Source organism: Hydra vulgaris, chromosome 06, assembly GCF_038396675.1.
Source record: "Hydra vulgaris chromosome 06, alternate assembly HydraT2T_AEP".
In the NCBI taxonomy this organism is placed as follows: Eukaryota; Metazoa; Cnidaria; class Hydrozoa; order Anthoathecata; family Hydridae; genus Hydra; species Hydra vulgaris.
Genome location: NC_088925.1, coordinates 13,214,090 through 13,238,140, shown reverse-complemented (window position 1 = coordinate 13,238,140; position 24,051 = coordinate 13,214,090). Strand labels below are relative to the sequence as shown.

General features: G+C 25.0%; 1 protein-coding gene across 1 annotated transcript in view; it reads left to right on the top strand.

Moving 5' to 3' along the window:
* LOC100205052 (cyclin-L1) overlaps nt 1–22,301 on the top strand; it is a 30,292-nt gene extending 7,991 nt beyond the window's left edge. The window contains exons 4-11 of the mRNA XM_065799258.1: nt 13,730–13,814; nt 13,903–13,941; nt 14,025–14,089; nt 14,295–14,394; nt 15,312–15,416; nt 18,574–18,745; nt 21,405–21,480; nt 21,560–22,301. Coding sequence (XP_065655330.1) covers nt 13,730–13,814; nt 13,903–13,941; nt 14,025–14,089; nt 14,295–14,394; nt 15,312–15,416; nt 18,574–18,745; nt 21,405–21,480; nt 21,560–21,986 — 1,069 coding nt within the window. The 3' untranslated portion in view covers nt 21,987–22,301. The remainder of the gene's footprint in view (nt 1–13,729; nt 13,815–13,902; nt 13,942–14,024; nt 14,090–14,294; nt 14,395–15,311; nt 15,417–18,573; nt 18,746–21,404; nt 21,481–21,559) is intronic.
* Nucleotides 22,302–24,051: the final 1,750 nt, after the last annotated feature.

Here is a 24,051-nt window from a genome sequence, read left to right as displayed (position 1 = left end):
AACTTGACTATAACTAAAATACAACAAATTAAAATATAATACCCCTATTCACACTGACAATAAAACAAGTTTTAACAGTTTTAACAAGTTTGGATTTGGTGTGTATGGGGGTACAAATCAGCTATTAAAAAAAACAAAATGCTAAGATAATTTAAAATCAAATTTTAAATTTTGTTTGGAATAATAAAATTTAAATTTATTACATATTTTAAAACATCAAAAAAATTCATTAAAGAGACAATTTAATGTTGTAAAAACAATTTAAAATTTAAAAAAAAATTGATAGAATTTTTTTTTTTTCTTTTAAATTAACATTTATCATAACTAACACATAGATATTTTTATAAAGAAATTCTTTATATAAAAATTCATTAGCAATAGTTTGTTACTAAGTTTAAAGTCATTTCAATGGAATACAAAACGTGGAATACAAAAAAAATGTGTGGAAATTCTTATGACTTTAAAACATTAGTTATTTTGTTTGTGTAATTTTTCAACAAAATTTACTGTTTTTAGTGTATCAACTTTTAAAGGATTCTTCTATAAAGTTCATTAAAGAGACCATAGTTGTTTTGAAAAGTCATCATTTATAAACTTAAAATAAACTCTTTTTTTTTTAATAATTTGTTATAAAAAATGTATGTACTTATGATTGATACCTGCAACTTGATAGCAACTTTCATTGATACTTGATTTAATAGTGTTTCGCTAATCTAAAGACACTATTAAAGTAAAAGTTTTGATGTTATTTAATTCTAATGTATAATTCAGAATTATTTTTATTCAGCGTGTTTTTTAAAAGTTTATAGCCGTGGTCAAATAGTAAAAACATTTATGGGTGTTATGAAGCAAAAATTAGAAACACTAAGAAAATTTTTTGACCGGTTATAAATAATTGACAGTTAATTCTATGATACCCGGTCAAATTGACTTTTTTTCAACTTTTTTTATTTTCACCTGCTTACCTTCAATTTTTTATTTTTGTTCGCTGTATTATATGCAGTATATGTTGAATAACTGTATACGAATTATTTAATACCAATTATTCTAAATAGTTTATACTAAAATTCGGTTGCCATCCAAATTTTGTTAAATGTACCTTATGGTATCCTAGCATCTCAATATTGCCAATTCTGAGTTCAGTCTTTTTGTTAACAATGTTTCTAGTACTAGAAAATACTCAGATGAAGAAGATGCTGCAGGAGTTGCTAATACCTTTCTTGCAAGTTTTTAGTGTTAAAAAAAAATGCTTTAAATCAATCCTCAAGTATATCGGTATTTGGCAGGGTAAGGTAACTTTTTTAGATAAACTTTTGTTTCATATTAACCCTCATTTAATGATCTGTGTCTTGAGGTATATTTGAGTGAATTCTATATCAATCTTTTAGGGTATTAAGAAGAGGTTGTTTTTCTTTCTTGAATATTATTCTAATTAAATCATGATAATGAAAGCACAAATCACAAACCTGATCAGTTTTTCTTTCCTTTGATATCATCTTTTAATATATATATATATATATATATATATATATATATATATATATATATATATATATATATATATACATATATATATATTTCTCGTTGCAGGGACGAGAAATATATATATATGTTTATATATTTCTCGTCCCTGCAACGAGATTTTTCTGGATTTCAAAATATTTCAGATATTTTGAAATCCAGAAAAATTTTCTGGATTTCAAAATATTTCAGATATTTCTTTCACAGTTTCAGTCTTTCCAGATTTCCATTAAATACAAATTTAAGTATATTTTTCCATTAAACTTGTTTATTAAAATTTTCAGTCGTTACCATACAAAAAATTAAAGTTTCAAAAAAATTTGAAAAAACCATTAGCTTGAAACTAAATTAAATCAAATATAAAGAAAATATATTCCAAATTCTACTTTACAAAATGTTTTCCGGATTTTTAAAATATGATTAGGGTGATTATTGTCAGTGAGTAGTTGGTAAGTCTTGAGTTATGTATTTTAATTATTGTACTTTCACTAAATATCATAACCAACTTTTTCCCAATGTGAGGTTTATTAGCTAACACTTTTTTATGGTGTTAACTGAATTTTAAGATAATATTTTTTAAAAATTTACTATTATTGATAAATTATTGAAAAAGATATTAAAAAAATATTTGATCGCATTAAATTACAAACAAGGGAAATTTACTAAATATTGTTAAATAAGTAAATATTCAGGTAATAACAAATTAAAATAACTGAATAATTAATAAAAAGAAAATTTTTTAAAAATTAGAATTAAATTCTATGGGTTATACTTTTAGTAGTGTTAGTGAATCTGTTTTAAAAGTATATTGGTTATTTCTAGACAATATAGTTTAATTTATTTTTATATAAGTAAATACAACTCTCAAAATTAAAAAAAATAAATTTAAAAAACTAACAAAGTTTTGTGTTCACCTTTGATAGAGATGTACCAAAGTGCAGATTATACACTATTTGAAAATGGAAAAAAATTTCCAATGATGAATACAATGTGGAAAATATTAAACTAAGTCTTATGCACAAACCTAAGTTAAATGGTTAATAGTATTATTTACTGCATTAAAAACTTTTTAAAGGGTGATGTTGTGGTTGAGGAGTGGTAGAACATGCAGCTCACTAGCAAAAGATTCTATTCGGCGCTAAACTTGTTTCTCTGCACACTCACTTTGTTTAATGATATTTATGTTTGGAGTTAAAATTTGAGAGTGAATATTGCAAATAAAGTTAAAAAAAAAACAAGCAACTAATAATAAAAAAAGTATAATGACTAGCTTTTACAAAATATAGTGCAAAAACTCTGCAGCCTTTGTGGAGTGATTTTAAAATATAAAAATAGCAATAATTTAATTATTCAAATTTGTGCAAATAAGGTTGAATAGTCATTTCAAAAACCAAAATGCTAGTCATTAAAATCTCCTGTTTCATCATTGCATAAGCTTTTTTTTATGTTTATGACTTATTTTAAATGTTAAATTTTTAAAATTGATATTAACTTATTAGTTAAGCAGCTTAACTAAAGTTACTTATATAGTTAAGTATAATTGCACTTGCATTATTATAATCATGTGCAGATGAAACTAAATTGTTTTTAAATTTATATACTTACATGTATATTTATATCAATTCATATCTAACCTCAGTTCAAATGTATTTATTGAGGATTGAGTTTAAATGTCATTAAATATTATTATTTATATTGTTTTGTAATTTTAAGAACTCTTTGATCAGTTTCCCAGGTGTTGTTTTAATGTCAGATCTGATATGACATTTTAGTAATAAAATTAATTTATCACAGTAATTTAAGTTATTTTAATTTATTCTTGCAGTTGATACAAGGCAGCAATGTTGTTACCTAACTGATCCGCCATATACTGCCAACATTCAGCCATCAATTAATCGCATGAGCTGATTATGTGGTATTGGTATTCAACGGAAAAGTACCAAGGCAAGACGGTTCATTTTTAATGTTTAGTTAAGTTTTTCTTTCACTATTTACTTTTAAGGCAACTTGGAAATTTATAATTGTATTGATAAAGTTTTATTTAAAGATAAACTTTAAATGTCAAGTTATCTTTTTATTGACAATGCTGTCATTAAAATAATATGAAATCATCTGGTGCAAGTTTTCTAGAATGATTTGGACAAATATAAAAGCTAGTGATTATAGAAAGCTTGTTGGGATTTAAAATGTACAAAAAAGAAATACTTGATTAGTTGTCTGTTTTGGCATTTAAAAAGAATGTGGTTATGAGGTTAGTATTTTTGTTTTAAATTATTGAAAATTTAGTTGTGCATGGTGTATTGTTTATTTGATTTGATTTGAGTAATTACTCTATTTTTGAAATCCTACTATTACCGTAATTATAAATTCCAAATAATGTTCTAAACATTACTTTTGCAAACATTAACTTTTTTTATTGTCATTCAACTTAATATAAAATTTTTTTATTTTTTTTTTTATTTTAAATATATATATATATATATATATATATATATATATATATATATATATATATATATATATATATATATATATATATATATATATATATATATATAAGGATATATATATGCAACCCTCAGAATTAAGAAAAATGAGGTCTGTAATAAATTGCCGACCTCAAACTGTTAGAGGTTGGCATAATAAGTTTAATACAAAGGGGTAGCCAGAAAACATAGAAACGAGGTTTAAATTTATTTATTTTTTTGGTCTGAAAAATGTCTATATTTATGTGAGCAGAATATATTTTTGAAATGAGTGTGTGTATGTATTTATATATATATATAGAGAGAGAGAGAGAGAGAGAGAGAGAGAGAGAGAGAGAGAGAGAGAGAGAGAGAGAGAGAGAGAGAGAGAGAGACATACATATTATATAGACATACATATTATATAGACATACATATAATAGACATCACTACCGAGTTAACTAAATGAAGCAGCACATCTTATAGTTAAATTATGTGTTATTTTTCTTATGTGTTTTCAGTTGGCCAAAAAGCGAAGGAAGGTGTATAATTGCATATTTAAACATCAACAAGCTAGTCCGATAGGTATTGTTCTAACAAAGCCATAAATCAATGGCTTTGTTAAATAAAAAAAAGTTAAATGAGAATGTGACAAATAAAAAAAACCATGTTACCTCCTTGATAAAGATAATTACTACAAACTTGATATTGAAAACATGGACTGTGTATGCAGTTTGTTTGCACCATATGATTACATAGTTCATTTATTTTAATCTTTTCTGAAAGTACATTCATACCCTAATAAATGAAGCTTGTTTAGAAAACAAATTTAAGTTTAAAATGTAACCTGTCAGAGTTAGTAAAAACAAACAAAATAGTAAATTTGATTTTAATGGAACAAAGATAGTGATTTTCCTATAGTTCTAAAAATGTCTGTTAAATTTGGATATAGCTAGATGAATGGTATAGGAATGTAAAAGGGATATACATTATTTTAAATTTTACAAATTATTTATTATATTATAATAATACACATCATTTTACATTTTACAAATTATTTTACATTGTAAAAATATTTTACATATTGCTGAGCTTTCTATATTAGGGTTTATTTTTTATTACTGTTTTTTAATATACCTTGTTAAAATCTATTTCATATTTGATTAACAAAAGTAAATTTCCAATCTGGTTTTATTTGTTTAAAAATTAAGTTTTGTATGATCAAGAAAGATGTATTAAATAATTCATTATGTTATTTCTGTATTAAAAAAATGGTTATTATTTTAAAAATTTATTTAGATGTTGTAATATGTTTTGTAATGCGCTGGGATGCAAAGTCACAAAAAGGTGTCCGGATTTGAAAGTCACAAAAAGATTACTTTATCCTAGTTTTTGGTATCCAGGAGCTCTAAAAATATAAATAAGTTTATGTATATAAGTATAAATAAGTTTATGTATATAAGTATAAATAAGTATAACTCTAACTGACCCTCGTTATACTGCAACAGAGCACTGCACTTATCGACACTCGTGTCATAAAAGTGACTTACAATTGTATGCAAGTTGTACTGAGCCCCACTAAGTGTCCTCTGGTCCCAGTGTCAATTTAGAAGTCTGTGGCAATCGTCCTGGCGGGATACTCTGAGAATAGTCCTTTTGAAATAACACAATGGGATAGCTTGACAAGATACCCTGGTGTAGACCCAGAGTGTAACTTCTTTTGGGATGCCGATCTTGGGCGAAAGTTAGAGGTCTTCTTGTGTTCATACTGTACCACAAGGCGCGAATCCATGCTGTACTCGAGATATTTATGACACTAATGTCGATAATATATGTTTGCCACCATAATAATACAGACCACGTGATAACTAATTATAAAACGAATAATTCTGCTCCATCACTGATACTGTCTACACATCACACTTACGCTGAACACTAACGACAATTTAGTAGAACAACAGTAAATGGCTCTTATGTATCTCGACTATTTTTAAATATTATTATTTTTACAACATTTTACTTATCAGTTTTTTAGTATTTTTCTATTTAAGGCTCTATATTTTCCACTGGACATCTGTCCTTTTGTACTTTTATCTCACTCTGCTAAACTCTTTTTAACTTATTATTCATCCCTAAGGCGTTCACTGCTTGGTGCAGCTTCACTAAAATGCTTTGCATTTACAACAAAAAGATTACTTTATCCTAGTTTTTGGTATCCAGGAGCTCTAAATATATAAATAAGTTTATGGGCTACTAATAGGAAAAAAATAAAGACTTTTAGTTTAGATGAACAAATGTTTTTTGAGCACGGAGTCCTTAGGTATAATGGCAGCAACAAACATGTTTAGAGCTTCTGGACACTACAGGCTCAGAAAAAGTAAAGATGTTAAGTCGGAGTCCTTTTGGCGCTCCGTATCCCTGGTAATGTGTCTTTATTTTTAGATCTCACGTGTCTTATTTGTTTCATGCTTCCTTACCCGTGTCATCTACTTTTTTTCCTATATAAATATATTTATTACTCTATATTACTATCAAGTTATTATTTTAAAACTATTTCTTCATACTAAAATAAAAAAAATTTAGTTCAGTTGGGTTTATGATTTATTATTAACTTTTGGTTTTTTAATTCTACAACCTTTTGGCAAATAAATATTCAAAATGCCACAAATAAAAGTTAAGTATTTATTATGTCAATTAAATTTTTTTTCCTGGTATCGGGTATTATAAATCACAAAAGAGTTTTGCTCAAAATCTTCATTAAAAGAAAGTATTTCTAAAAATTATTATTTGCATAAATATTCTATTCTAAACACATAAATATACTATAATACTAAAGTTTAAAACAAACATAATATACTATATTATAATTTCTCTATGCAGGTATTGATATTTTTTGTTATTATATGTCATTCTAATATTTATTGTGCTTTGCTATAACCATAGTCACACACAGCAAGTTAAATACATTTAAAAAAAAATATTTATAAATTTAAAAAAAGGAAATCATTGTTTTCAATCTTTGTTATTTACTATAAGGTGCCATCAAATGCCCTGCCTTTTTATTTGGAGTTAAAAATCCTGAACATTCAAAATTTTTTGCTAAATTTGAAGTTTTTTTTACTGTTAATTATTATGAATTTAAAAGAACTTCCAATCAAGCAATAAAATAATTGTAATAAAATCCAGTGGGCTTAGAGCTAACATTAAACATTTGTGGTGCCTAACCAACAGGTGGGTATGTTTATTTGGCACCTCAGAGTATAAGATTAACATATGTAACTTTTTCCATTTATAAACAATATAAGGCAAATTAATAAAAATGCCAATTTATCTCCCCAAGCTGGCTAGGAAAGATGCACATATAAAATTCTTAAACTTTACTTTAAATATTGATAAATATTAAACTTTTCTTTATGCGCCCAAACAAAATAAATAAAATATATAAATGGGCGGTGGTGTATCCATGCCAATTTTGATACCAATATACCAGTTTAACCGTCCAAATTTCTGCACTAACTGCAGTATTTAATAAATTATAAAATTTTTGCATGAGCTCTTTGCAATTTGAGAGATGAAAGGAGTATGTTGGATATAAACCTATATTTAATATACTGTCTTGTCGCCAAAATGCTTGCATAACAACACAAGTTTGATTTTTAAAATTGCATTATAAAAGTGCATATATACACACAGCTCTTTGAGTCAAAGGTGTGGGCAATACATTACTGGTTAGATTATGGTCAGCATCAGATTAGCACAAAGGTTTCACCATATTAACATAAAAATGAGGACAGCATTAAAGTTCCTGACCTTGATTCCAAGGGCTGCACATACAAATACACATATACATATACAACCCTATGTATGTAAAAATATATAGATACACTTCACTTCACTAACCCTTGAATAAATCAGTCAATAAAACAAATAAATGAAATATATATATATATATATATATATATATATATATATATATATATATATATATATATATTTAGCAAGTATAAAATAAGTCAAATTTTTAAATTAGTTCATTGTATTTTTAAATTAATTTGAAAAACCTGATTGACTTTTGATTTAAAAAATGTTTTATTTGCAATTAGTTCAATGGTTTTGACTTTTAGACAACACAGAAACGTTAGACTAATGTCAATGTAGTTAAAAGTGAATAGTAATTTGTTGTCAAAATAATCATTTTTTACCATCTGTAGTCAAAGACAACCATTTATAGAATTATATATATACACATTGTGTTAGCTAGGAATGTATTTTTTGTCACGCTTTTGTGATATTGGGAATAGTGATTGTTATTGTTCTACAAAATTGTTGACAATGTCCTATTGCTTCAAAATTTAAAAAAAAACAAGGTCATTGGATTATAAGAAAATATAGAAAAAAAAACCCATTGGGAATTTCACGGTATACATGGCGCCATTAGGCTGGCTAACACCCTGGTATATATAGTGTAAATAAATTTATAACACCCTGGTATATATATAGTGTAAATAAATGTAGCATTAAATGCACAATGGTGTCATGCTAAAACCTTGTCTAAATGTGTCCTATTAAATGAAGTAATATTGAATTTCAAAAATTGCGTTGTTTAAAAATGGGTCACTAATATTATTAATAGAGGTTAAAATTTTAACAGTACTAATATAAATCTCAAAAAAGGTGTACTTGTAAAACAATATAAACATGCTGTGAACACAATTTATACTTTTGACTTGCTGATTTATTTAGATATTATATCGCAATTGCAGGTGTAACTGAATTAAATTTTTCTTTAATTTGTATAGTGTTTAAATTATTTATTATTCATATTTTTGTTATTTATATTATTATAAAGTAATATAATGCATATTAACTCATTTTTAAAGTGAATATTAGAAAATTATTTTTAGATAGATGAAGGTGACAAATCTTATAACATTAAAACTATTTTTCTGTCTACCTTGTTGTAATTGCAAATTTTTTTTCATTCTTTGTTTTCATTTAAACTATTTTAGTATTCAATTTAAACAAATAATATTTTTGAACTTTCCATTCAAAATAATTTAAAATCTTGTTGAAACTATCAGTTCAAGTCAATGATATATTATATAAACAAGATGTCTAACTTGCGTGATTTTATTGGATAAAAAATGAAGCTGCTTTTTTTGTTTATAGATATGGTCCACCATTTCTAAAAAGGGCAAAAGCTGAAGCAGATGCATGGAAAGTTATAAATGCAAGTTCCTAATAAATTAAAGATGATTCAAAAACACATTTTAATAGCTTAAAATACTTAAAGTTTTTTTTTTTTGAGCCTAATAAAAAGTATTATAATTCATAAAAATGGTTCAAAATGTCTGTCGTTTCACTTTTCTATTCAAAACTTTAATCCCTTTCTAATCAAAAATAAATTTAACAATCATAAATTATTATTTTACAAGTATTCTTATTTCTTCATAACTCTTTTACATAAATAGTATTTATATTAAAATATAAATTATATTTTAATATATCATTTAAGAACAATAAATTAAATATGTTTACAAATTTAATCTGCCATTTGTAAAAAGGGCAAAAGCAGCTTCACTTTTTGGGTCGAAGTTATACATCTAGTTTATATATATTATTGGTACTAGTACTATAGGTTAAAAGTACAAAGAGTTGAAATGATCTTAAGGCATTTAGTTAAGTTGTGTTTATTTCATAATGAAGTATTAGACAATAAGTTTTTCAAACTTAACTAAATGAACTTAGCGAGCTGTAAGCAGAAGCATTAGTTTGATAAGATTACAGAATTTTAATTTCTCTGCAAAGTAACCTCTCTTTTAAGAGGCACTGTTCAGTACTCAATTTGATTGATATAAATATGTATGATATAATATAAATATAAATTTTGGCTAATAGCAACTTTCTGTATTTGAATTATCTTTAATTTATCAAGTGTATTATTATTTTTTGTTTTGTATCGTTCATGGTTGCTCACCTTGAGCAACAATACCCCATCCTGCCCTGTTTATTAGATCTTGACTAGAATTTTTGCCCACCCCTTATATTTCTCTCCCTCCCCTTCTTATACTAAGAATACCCCTTAATGTGTTTTATATAATAAATTAACACTTAATTTAAAAAAAAAAATTAAAACATTTTTAGGGATTGCACATTAAAACTTAAATATCTGTCAGGTTCCTAATTTTATGAAAAAAAAGTTTGTTTAAAAGTATATCATGTTTGGTCTCAAAAGAAGTGAAATTATAAAAAATTTATAAAATAATAAATATTTTATATATTTTTAATTTAGGTTTAGTTGCATTAAAACTGTATACTTTTAAACAAAATAATTGATTTTTTTTACACTTTGAAATAATTTTTTTATATAAGTGCATTTTTTTTTAACCTATCATGACATACTTTGACATGACATGATAATTAAAAAAATTTTATGTCATGTCAAAGACCTAATCAGATAGGTCTCTGAGGCTCTTAGAGACCTTTCTGATGTTTATGGGGCTTAACCAAACCCTCAAAATACTTTTTATTTAAAAAATTTTAAATCCCCTTAATGTATTACATTGTAAAATAACACTTTATAAATAAAGTGTTATTTTATTATTTATTACACATTAAGGGAGTACCAGCAGATATTTTTAAAAATGTTGTTTTGATCCTCCCTAACTCAGAGGTCAAATACTCATAAAAACTTAACCAAAACTTTATGATGAATGAATTAAATGAGCTGATTGCACATGAAATTTGTCTGTATAATGGTTATAGTTTAAACAGAGAAACTGTTAAATGAATATAAAATTAAACATGGCGTTCTAGATTATTTAGTTTTTTTTTATTTTATCCGAGTAAATCTTACAAAATTATGTCTTGGTTTTTTAAACCAAAACTACATACAACGATACAAAAGGAGAAATTTAAAATCCTATGAAATAAGATTTTATAAAATTATTTTTATTAAGTTTAATTATAAAAAATTTAGCTTGATAGTTTGTGTAGAGTATTTTAACTTGATTGTTGGTATAAACAGTAGTACTAACATTTAAAGTTTGAAAATGTCAACTTGAATCTAAACAGTTATTTTTAGAGAAGGAAAAAAACAATAAAAAAATTAATTTTTGTTTTGTCTTAATAAAAGTTCTGCATATCTAGTATGGCATCATCAACGGCATTTTATACAACAGTAATCAAAGATATACATACATACATACATGCATACAAGGGGCAAATTGCAAAATAATAAGAATGACTTGGACCCATCGCAATTTGCAATAAGCAATTGCAAATTGCGATGGGCCCAAGTTATTCTAAGCAATCATAGGTTTTATGAAAAAAGACATTTGTAAATATCCCAAAATTTAGCATATAAGTATTTTTATCCCATGTTTATGTTACCTGGTTTAACATCTGTTTTGTACAAATAATATTTAAATCTTAATTTTTGTGAGTCTTATGAAAAAACTTGTCTATTTTTCTGCAAAAAATTTTGTAAATCTGGTAAATTTAAGTAAATTTGCCCCTTGATATATATAGAGAGAGAGATGTTAGTAAAGAGACTATCTTTTTTACAAAGTATTTCTCTATTTAACTGTAACAAAAAAGTAAGTGATACTTATTTAAAAGTAAGGAGTGCTTAGTGTAAAGTTAAAGCTAAGTTTTCTATAAGCTGAGTCGTAAAAAAAATGGCTTAAGTGCTTTTAACTTAGATGTTAATACAGTTAATTCTGATAACTTGAACTTAGAAGAGACCAAGAATTCCTTGTAAATCACACTTTGGTCGTTACAAAAAATTAGTTTGAGTTATAACTTTTTTTTATTTCATGCTAAAGTATAAACATTTTTATAATAAATTCATGCAGTACATGAATTTATTATAAAAATATTTTATCATAAGATAATTTAGCAACACAATAACTACCTTATTATTTAGAAATAAAATTGTGACTAAAAGCTGTCTTATAATAAGAAATTTATTAAAACTATAAAATAATTGTTTTTGTAACAGCTGTTTATTATGATTTATTTTGTAACAGTTTTATTTTACATCTGATAATGATGTATTCAGATCTTAATACTAAAAAAATATTAAAAGCATTAGGTTACTGTTTTTATTTTTACATGGAATAGCTTTAAAAAAAGTTTAATCAAAAAAGGAGACTAAAAAATTCTACTCAACATAGTTCAAGTTATCCGAAATTTGACTAAACTGGAGAATTTTAATAGTAATGAATTATATGATTTCAAGGAACCAAATTGAACAGTTTAAGTAACTGGTGTTTAACTTTGCTCGAATTAACAGTATTGCAGTTATTCAAGTAAAAATAGTATGCTTACACTTTTAACTTCAAAATTGTTTTATTAAAAAAAAAGTTTACTGATTCTGTCAACTGTGTTATATCTATTTTTGCGATTATCAGGCCATGGGTGCTCTATGGAGAAAAAATGTTAGCAATAAGCTAAATAATAAAAAATTATAGTATTACTGTTAGCTTGATACGCTAGTAAAAAAAAAAATTTCACTATATCTGATCGCAATCTATTTTTTTATTTTGATTAAAAGAAGGTTGTATCAAAGATTTTAAAAAAAGAGAGAAGCCTTTCTTTACTATGGTTACTCCTTGCTACTAAGAGATGCTTAGTTTTGTATAGTGAATACATAAAACCATTTAAAAGTTACATCAAAATAAATTCATTATTTTAGTTATTCTTCATTGATTGATGATGCATTATAAAGTTTGGTTTTATATTTATATCTTCATAACTTTTGTATTAATTTGGTTTTACATATTATTTATTAATTTTTTTCTCTAGATATAGCATAACTTTCAAAATAATATCTTCTGTATCACTAATGTCAAAGCTAAGATCTTTAAATTTGGATATGCAATTTATTAAATCATCAAATCTCTCTTCTTGTTCAGATTTTTAAATTTGATTGATTTTATGATATTCTTATAAAAATAGTATTTAGAATATTTATCTAAAATAGTTTGTTCACATATAATAGTTGATTTGAATATCAATACAATTGATTAAAGACTCAACATTGTTGATGTGTTGACCAGACAATGAACAAATAATACTTCTTATATTCAAATTTTAATTGCATTTAAATATAATAAGGGAAGAAAAAAATTTGGCATACTTTATATTTTAATGCAATATGACATGCTTCAGGAAAGCAATTGTTGGTCAATTTGTCTAAATGACTAATGGTTGCCCATATGGCAAGCCAATAATGCAATTTCTCATTTTTATTTTTTTGATACACTGGTTTGCATCCCTCGGAATTAGGGTTGGCACTCAGCAATATCAACCTTAAAGTGTTTGAGGTCGGTAAAAAAACTGCTGACCTTGTTTCTATGTTTTGGACCTATGGTAGGACCTTTGTGTCAATTTTTTTGTTGACCTCTAATAGATTGAAGTTAGCAAATTATTGCTGGCTTCATTTTTCCTTATTCCGAGGGTTGGATTTGATATCATTTAACATTAACATATTTAATATTTAAAAGTACACCTTCTCTTTTTTTTTTACTTCTTTTTTTTTTTTTTTTTTTTAGGTACAGTCCACTAACATACAGTCAACTCCAACATCAGTTATACTAAATAGAGATAACTTAGCCTTTCATTTATTTTTTTCCAAGTTGCCTTTGTGAAGTGTGTTGATAAACTTAACTAAAACATTGCTGCCTGGTATATGTATTTAAGCATGTTTTTCATACTAATTTTTTTTTTGTCTGTTACAGACCCATTATACCAATGGATTTCTTAAGTACTCAGTATTTTAACATGAAGAATGCTGTTATAAAGGCTGAACGTAGAATATTAATAGTAAGAAAGATTATATGCCTTGTTTTTTTTATTATGATGTATATGTTAGCAAGAATATTTTTATAATAAATATTTAAACTTTTGTTAGGAGCTTGGGTTTTGTGTCCATATAAAACATCCTCATAAGGTAAATATAATAATTATTTAAAAATTGACTTTCTTTCTATACCTAAGCTAAATTATTGTTTTTAACCTAATTGTCTTTTATAGATCATTATAACATATTTACAAATTCTTGATGCAGAAAAAAATGTGGCATTAGCTAGAAGAGCCTGGTAATTTTTATTTTGTCTGCAATGCTTTTCATAGAATATGCCAAGAAAATAAGGACTTTTTGATAAATATATTATGTATGTATTTTCATTTTTAATGTAGCTTCAGAGTATTGGCTAAAGTTTTTCTTTTTAATTTGACTAATTTCGTAATTGTTTTAATTAAATAATAACATTAATCTTAGAAAATAAATTATTTTAAATTTAGGAATTATATGAATGACAGTCTCAGAACTGATGTTTTTGTAAGATATGTTCCTGAAAAAGTTGCTTGCTCTTGCATATTTCTTGCTGCTCGCATTGAAAAAGTATTATATACATATTCATTTTATTTTTCTAGGATCAAAGATCCTAATTTTTTTTATTTTAAGCATTTGAGATTTTAAAAGTGTTTATCTTTATCTAGTCATATTAAATATTGTTTCTTGTGACTTTTCAAGGCTATTTTTTCCTTAATATTCTTTTGTCAAAAATCTTCAATAGCAAACTGTTTTTGTATAGAATACTTTTAGGTATTAAGTTTTAAATCTGGTATGTGGAGATAAATTTTCCTTAGATTTTACTTAATTAAATTTTACAATTTTATTGTTTTATTAGACTATAAACTTGCATGAAATATTCTAAATATTCCTTTCATGATATTAACCTTTTCCGATATTAGGGATTGTTTCTGGATACTCTAAATTTTTATAAATCTCTTAAGAATCTTGGTTTTATCCAGTTCTTTATTTTAGCTTAACTGATTGGGATGACTAGATACTGTGAATTTTTTGTTATTTTTATTATTTTAAATATAAAGTGGGTTAATGGTTCTAAAAACATTTCAAAATACAAAAATAGTTGTACAATCTGAAGAAAACAAATGTTTGTACTAAATACATAAGGTCGACATTGCCTTTTATTGTTATTTTTTTTTTTTCTTCAAGGAAAAAGAATAAAAATTAATACGATAATGTTCTTTGATATTTAGATTGTACATAAAAGGTAATAGTAAAAATTAATATAAATTAAAGTAAATTAATAAAAGCACCATGATGTTTGTTCTTAAAATAGTTATGAGCAGTGATGTGTTTTTTTGTTGTTGTTTTTTTCCTTAAGTTTTGAACAATGTACCATAAGAGTTATTCTTAAGCTTTGTTTTTTTGTTGTTTTTTTCCTAATTTTAAGCAGTTATAAGTTTGTTTTATTATTATAGTAGTTTTAAACTTATTGCCTTTTTCTGTAGATAAATCTGCCTCTTCGTCCTCCGTGGTGGGAGCTTTTTGATATCACAAATGAAGAAATTGAAGAAATTGCCCTGATAATACTACGTTTATATTCTACTCCAAGGGTATGTAATCATTTGTCTATTTTTATTTTTATAGCTTTCTATTCACTCACTGACGAGTCCGCATTTTTTGATTATTTTTTATTTTGTAGAGGCCAAAATTTCACAGCACTTTTTGAAGCAATTCTTTTGATCGTACAGCCATTAAATTTTACAAATAATCTTTTGCCGACTAACAATAGCTATATTTGTTACATTTGATTCAATAAGTGTTTTAGATTTACTATGCCCTACCTCCCCGTTGGTTAGATCTAGAACTCCGAAAAAAATATCGAAAAATATTAAAAAGTGTTAAGTATCAATATAAATTTAATTAAAAATTTTACAAATATTCCACTTGTTAATTTCAGACAAATAAAAATACGTCCAAAAAAGAACAAATACATCAACCGAGAAGAAGACCCAACCAACATTTAAATTAATTTAAAAAAATATGCTCCAAATATTTTTGTTAATTTTTATATACAGAATTCAAAATAAATTTTTATTGAATATTAATCACCTGTAAATGTACATGAATTGCCTTCAATGTCTTCCAGTATTGGCTTTACAAAAGTGATTATTACTAAGTACATGATTTCCACGAGTACCAGAAACAGAAAAAAGTTATTTTCTACTTTTTAGTTGATTGAATAGAAAGCTATTTTTAAAAAGTTTTATTTATTTATTTTTTTACTTAAGTACCTTACTTTAGTGTTTAAGTTTTTATAACTAGCAAGTTTAAAGTAAATTCTCTTAAAGAAACAGTGGAAATAAAATATAGTTAAACTATATAAAGTATGATTAAGAAGTCTTTTTTCAATGCATCTGAATTAAACTTTTTTGTTTTGTTTCCTAATTTAAAATGATGGTTTGCTAACAATCCAAATAAAGAATTTTCCATTAATTCAGTTTTTAACAAAAAGTTTAGTTGAATTTAAAAAAAAAAAATTATTAAACTGCCTATTTTCATTTAACTATTGATAGGGTTGAATTAATTTAGTAAAAAGACAAAGTAATATGATTCTTAAGTTGTTTATTGATTGAGTTTCAGTAAAGCCCATTAAAGGCATTTTAACAAGTTTTAAACAATATTATTGAATTTAAGTAGCTATTTATCAATTAATATTAAAAATGTTAGGCAAATAGGGTTGTTGCATAACTATTTTCAAGATCATTTTTAATATTTTTTTAAACTTTTAGCAAATGTTTTTCTCAATTTTGATCAATAACTATTTTGAAATAAGAGCTAATCAATTAGATGGTTTAGATGTTTTTTATATAAACTTCAAAAATGTATTTATAAAGCATATAAACATATGCTATATTATTTTAAACATATTGATTTCAAAATAATACATGAAAATTAACCTTTGAGCTAAGTGTGTTTTAGTTCTAGGGTTATATGCTAAGCAGGGTTGTTTAGAAAAATGACTTTAAAATTTTTGAGCTTGCAGTAATCTAAAATAAATTTCTTTTCAAACCATCCAGCAAATGGCAGGTTTTTTTAATCCAAACCACTGCATGACACCTAACTTGTGTCATAAATTAACATTTTTTGAAAATGTCTGATGATACCCCCTAAATGTATTCTATGTAATAAATTAATACTAAATTTAAATTAAATTTAGTATTAATTTATAAAATATAAAATTTAAAAAAAAATTTTAATTAAAAAATATTTTTTAGGGGTGAATGAAGACCCTTAAACATCAGACAGGTCCCTATTATTTTGAAGAAAAAAAAGTTCTTTAAAAGCATATCAGGTTGGGTCTCAAAAGAAGTGCATTTTTATAAAAGTTTCAAAAATATTGATTTACGTTATATTTATGAAGTCACTTAAAATTAGGGGTGGTAACTGATTAAAGATTAATCAATCAAAAAAATCATCAATCGATTAATTAAGGAATGGTTAATTAATTTTCCATACTAAAATAAAGTAAAATTGGCATTTCTAACAATAAAATTGTACTCATTTCACTTTACTGTAATAATAAATATAAATAAAATGTATAAATAAATATAATATCCGTATATATTGGAAGGTATATTTAAAAAACATATTAAAATTGTTAAAACGTAAACATATACAACACATTTAAAGTGCAGCAGAACAAATCCAATTTAAATTGCCGTCTGGAAAAAGTCATCATTTAACATCAATATTCAACTGCAAAAATAGTTCAGTTTGACTCAGTCTATTTATCAATATCTAGTTTTGTATCATATATGCCATAGCACAAACATAATTTTCAAATTTCTGAAAAGAGCCTAGAAAAAAAAGTTTTGGTCTATTCTGGATACTAAAACACGATAGAATTTTGTAATCAGTTAATACAATATGAAATTTAAATTTGGTACAGATTAAGTTAATCTGTACCAAATTTTCGGAAAGGGAGAAAAAAATCCATTAATTTGATTAAGTTATGAACAGAAACAGAAACGCCTTAATATTTTTATATAATATGCTTATTTTATTAGCTTGTTTTTATCTAAGATTTTTCTTTTAAATTGCTTTCTTTACTATTTACAAGCGTTAATAAGTTAATTTTAAAAAAATAACGAATAAGCTATAATAAATTAAATTAAAAGACAAAAAATATGAAAACACTCAATAACAACAGCAAACAACAATAAAAAATAACTAGCAACAACAGCACAAATAATACCAAACTTTACACAAATTTAAAAAAAAAAAAATACTAAATGAAAAAGCAAACACAAAAACTTCTACAAAATAAGATATATTTGTTATTTTTAGCGGAAACAGGTTTTATTAGTTAAACATTTTTTGAACTTTTTTTCTTTTAACTTGTTACTTCGCTTTTAATGGATTGTTTCTGTTATGTTTTATGAAATCTATTTGTTGATTTTATTTTCCTGCTTTATTTTTTTTTTAATCTTTTTATGGCTTTCAATATTTTTGTTATTTTACTTTTATTATTTTTAAATAATCTTTTTTTTTCTTTAAAATGTATGTATATATGTACACACATACATTCACACAAATCAATAAAATTTCCTTTTTTGAGATCATTGGTGGAAAACATTGTGATTGAGATAAAATGTTGTTGTTTTTTTTTTAATGCAAAATTATAGCTTAGAGTCATACTTTAAAATAAAATTTTATTAACTTTTTGGTTTATTTATAGAGTATTAGATTTTTTTAAATTTGTTTTAGAGAAAACTATCGACTCTTCAATCAATTGTAGGTAAAATTAAAAAACTTCATCAAGAAAAAAAGGAGTCAGAGGAAGCTGTTGCGGCGGCCAAACCTGGATCTTTTACACCAGCATACACCCAATCTTCTAATACCGTCAATACTAATAATACTAAACCTGCAAGTAAAAGTAGTAAGTTACTTTTCCTCTGTTGATTTTATTATTGGTTATATAGTCTATTATAAAATAACATAAGAATTTTTTTTTTGCTTTTTTTAATAAATTTTTATTTAAAATAAAATTTTGATCAAACAGGAAATATTTTGACTAAATTTGCTCTCTAAAAATTTTTCTTTAAAAACAAATTCAGAAAACATTTTGGCTTTGTTTTCTTTTGAACTAGGATCAGTTCACTCAGTGTATTCCAACTAAAATGCAGGCTCCCCTCTCAATTACTGTTGTAAAATATTGTCTTTTCTAGTTTCAACTGTCAAAATAAATAGCTAGAAGAAAAATGAGTATTTAGAAACAGTATCAGTTGGTAGTAGTTTTAATATTAAGAACAAAGACATTTTGATTAATTGTTTAAGTGAAAATATGAAAGCTAATTTAGGTTCAATAAGTTAAGGAAGCGCATAAACAAAACTTTTTATATTTTATAACATATAGGTTTAAATATATATATTTAAATGTAGAAAGTTATTAGTAATTCAAAGATCTTTCAAAAATGTCTTATGATAGTAGACTGCTTTAAAAAAAACTTTACAATTGATTTTTTCAAGTTAAACATGATAAATACCATCTCAAAAGGTAAAATATATTAAGTCTTAGTATTACAGTTGGGTACCTTTTAAGTAGATAAGCGTCCAGCAGCTGTATTCACATCTCTCCGTTAAGCTTAACAGAGCTTTTGTCTAAAATTTCATTACAATATTTCTAAGTAAAGAAACAACGAAAATTTTATTAATTTGTTTAAATAAAACTAATACCAAAATAAAACATTTATGTTTAATAAATTATATTTTAAAAGAATTTTTTTATTAATGTAATTAATAATAAAATTTTGACTTAGGCACCGTTAAGTTTAATGGAGAGATAAGAATATGGCCCCAGAAGTTTTAAAAAATGTTTTCAATTTTAAAACATTGTAAGCTTTTTTTACGGCTCTTTCGATCTTTTCTAGAAAATAAAATATTGTACAACAAAAAAATGCAAATGCAAAAACTTTATAGCACATAAATTTATGTTAGCAATAAATCTAATCAACAGCATTGAGTTCTTAGATTATGTTAAAACAAACAAAAAACATCTATTAGTTTAAGTATTTAGATTTAGTAAAACTTAGTAAAAATCCCATATTCTGACGTTGCTAGGGGAAGAAAAATTACCCTGCTAATGTAAATGTTTTTTTTAAAGTCTTTATTTTTTTCTTAGCAGTCTATACCTTAATATCTCAATAAAAACTGTTTAATGTAAGTTTTATTGTGTTCTTGGTGTTCTGCACCTGTTCGATTGGATAAACGATATTTATCCAATTGAGCAATAAGTGCTGGTCAGTTGTTTAACACATTAAGTTTATCCCATTTACCTTTCAGGTGACTAGAACATTGTCAATACTTCATTTAAGTGATCTTCAATTATTATCAATACAGTTTAATTACTTGATAAATTTTTAAAATCTAGCATTACATTTTCTGTTGTTTTCTATCAAAACTGTACCAGCTTTCTGTGAATATTTCAAAACAATGTCTGTGTGTGCGTGTATATATATACACACACACGAATAATTATTCATCAAAATATCAAAAGTTTGTATAAATTAAAGAACAGTCTCCACCTGCATCGCTAATATTGTTTAATCTTTTATTTGTCAAAGTTAAAGTACCAATATTTTAGTTGCATTTTGAATCAACTTTTATCCTGTAGGCTTTTTTTTAATTACTTTTATTAAATTGTGTATTCTAATGCAGTGTATAACAATTGTTCAAATAATCACAACAAATATTCTTGTAACGTTTCTAAAATAATGAAAACGTTATTATGAAAACATGATTATCATGAAAACTAACAATGTTTTAATGTGTGCATGTATTCTCCCAGTGAATTTTTAAGTTATACAATACTGATAGAGTCATTATTATTTCTTCTAACGATTTGTCACTAAACAAATAATCAAATTCTCATTATACGAATTTTCGTATAATGAGAATTTGAGTAAAAAGTAAAGCATTTTAGCTGCCAGTTCACGAATTTTTGCAATAGTCATTGATATTAATTTGTTCATAAATGTTAACAAGTTCAAGGGTGCTTTCAGCATCCTTGACATTGTTATTGACATCTTGACATCTAATGCATAAAAGTGTAATACCAAATTTTACTTATAATTTCAATATTAACACAAAAGTTTAAGATTACCGTCGCACCTAAGTTCTTAAGCCGGGTGAATAAAAATGAGCAATTGCTTTTACTCCGTAATTGGTCAGCTTTACGTGAACAAAAACTTTATCAGTTTTGCTCAAATTTTTAATCACGCAAAGTTAAGCAATTTACTGAGTAATTGCTCAGCTTTACGCATATAAAAACTTAAGCAAAATTGCTGAAGTTTTTGTTCACGTAAAGCTGGCCAATTACTGAGTAAAAGCAATTGCTCATTTTTATTCACCCAGCCTCTTGTTACTTAAAACGTACCACCGCTATATACTTAGTAACTTGATGTTTCACGTTTTTATTTACTATTATTTAGTTTATTTCTATTTAAAAGTTATTCTCTTTATTATGTTCTCTTTTATAAACCAATGTATTTAAATGTTAAATAACTATTGGTTTTGTAAATATATACTTATGAATTTAGATTCCCCTGAAAAAGATAGTGAAAAAAAATTAAATTCAGTTATAACCTCCAGAGTTGAACGTTCATTTGACTCTCAGTGAGTATTTTTATAAAGAATTTAGTAACGCATTACTAATATTTTAGGGATCAAATATAAATTGTGTTTTGTTATTTAGTGAAAGACATCGTGATTCAAGTAATCATCAAGATCGACGTCGAAAGAAATCTGACGAAAGTAACGATTCCACTGAATCCGAATCCGACTCAGAATCAGAGTTGCCTTCAAGAAAATACGCTCGTCAACGTAAACAATATGAAAGTAAAAAAAGAAGCTCTGCTAGTTCAGATACTGACTCAGATCATTGTAATAATTCTTTGAAAAATCGAAGAAGTTTAAGTCCTATCGATCGTAAGCGAGAAAAACTAAATGAGTATCGGAAAGAAAGAAACGGACATCATAGAAACGATAATTATATAAAACCTAAAAAACGTAGTCGTAGTCGATCTCCTGTTAAAAGGATGTCTAGTCCGCAACGTAAATATCACAAGGACACTCGAAACACTGAAGTTTACAGAGATAAATACCTTAAATCTCGGAGGTGATAGATTAAGTTACTTGCATCTAAAAAAATTGTATATCACTTTTATACTATACTGAACTGGAGAAAAGAAAGCGATAATTGAAGTCTTGCAACTTTACGCAAATGGCTACAACCATCATATGTGTTTGTGTTTAAATTTTTGCTACTTTTTCGTATTTGTTCATACGTATTTATTAAATTTTTATTTTAATATCAAACATCTCATAAGCAACTGCTCTTTGAAAAATATGTATAGCTTTATATTTTCTCATACACAAATCTGTATACTTGTTATACTTGTACATATTTTAGGTAAAAGGGAAATGACAAACAAGAATTATGTACTTGCTTTTTTATCGATTTTTTTTTAGATCCAGTTGTAAAAATTCCATTTTAACTTTGGTTCTCTTTTTATATTTATATATATATATATATATATATATATATATATATATATATATATATATATATATATATATTTATATATATATATATATTTATATATATATATATATATATTTATATATATATATATATATATATTCACATACTTCCAATATATTTATATATATGTATATATATGTATATATATGTATATATATGTATATATATATATATATATATATATATATATATATATATATATATATATATATATATATTCACATATTTCCATTCTTGTGAGTAGTTTCATTTCACTCACCAGGAATATTTATTATACCTAAACTAAGTTTTTACTATTAAGAAGCAATAAGAAGTGATAGTGTTTGTTTCAATCATGCGGCAGTGGTGGATAGGTAGAGCGATTGCTTATTTTGCAGATATTTGAGAGTCTATACAGGCTCATAATAAGCAGAGATTGCGCATTCTAATTCGCTGATTTTGAAAGAGGCTTTCGCGTGTATTGTTAAATCAAAACAAATGTTAAAATGCGTACTGAAAAATAAACTGAAATTAAATCGGATAAAATCAAATAATTATTAAATAAGTACGACTCTGCTATCAAATTTTGTACAAAATAGTACTTAAACATTTGCAAAACTCAAAGCATAGGTGATTTTCATAATATTTTCTTTAAAATAAAGATTTTAAAAAGTAGTTTTCATAATTCTAAAACGCAACCATTGTAACAAACTATTAACCAGTTCGTGAAACTTGACTATTTCGTGAATCTCATACGATAGAAACAATAAAAATTGTAGACACAAATTCATGTTGTAGTTTATTTTAATAGTCAACAGAAAACACAAGTTTGATGATAAATAGCTGGTAACCTAAACAAAATATTGGTTATTGTATAAACGCAATAACCAACATTTTATTCAGGTTTCTAGAGCGGACAGATTTTTTTTCAGGAGTATATTTAATGTAAGACAAGTCGACAACATAATAAACATAAAATTTATCCAAATTTGTTATTTTATATCATATTATTTACCATCAGTTGCTATTAGAAGGTAAATATTTTTACCAAATTATAAAATTAATAGAAAATGTTTACCCTTAAATAGCAACTGATGGTAAATTACTTGTTACCGTCTTACATTTCAACCTTTAAATTTTTTCATTCGTATTACTTTTCTTCTTACTTCTTTAGTTGTCATTGCTTTTATCATTTAGACAAAAAAAAATTTTAACCAATTTTGATTTGGAACTTTACTACAACCTAAAAAAATTACATTTTACTGTTAATGTTTGATGTTAACAATCAGACTTAACTGGAATAAGAAATAAATAGTGATTATACCAAACTAATAGTAATTTATAAACAACGTTAATATGACATGGTAAGTATTATAATAATACATTTGAACTCATTATTATTATTAAAGTTGGCATCATTAACATTACATCAAACACCATATCTAACGTTTAATATATTTTGCATAACTTTGTAAATAAACATTTAATATTACATTATTATATGACTATATAATATAGTATCAATTATATATATATATATATATATATATATATATATATATATATATATATATATATATATATATATATATATATATATATATATATATATTAATTATAGATTAAACTCGAAAAGCATTTTATAAATGTATATTTAATTACTT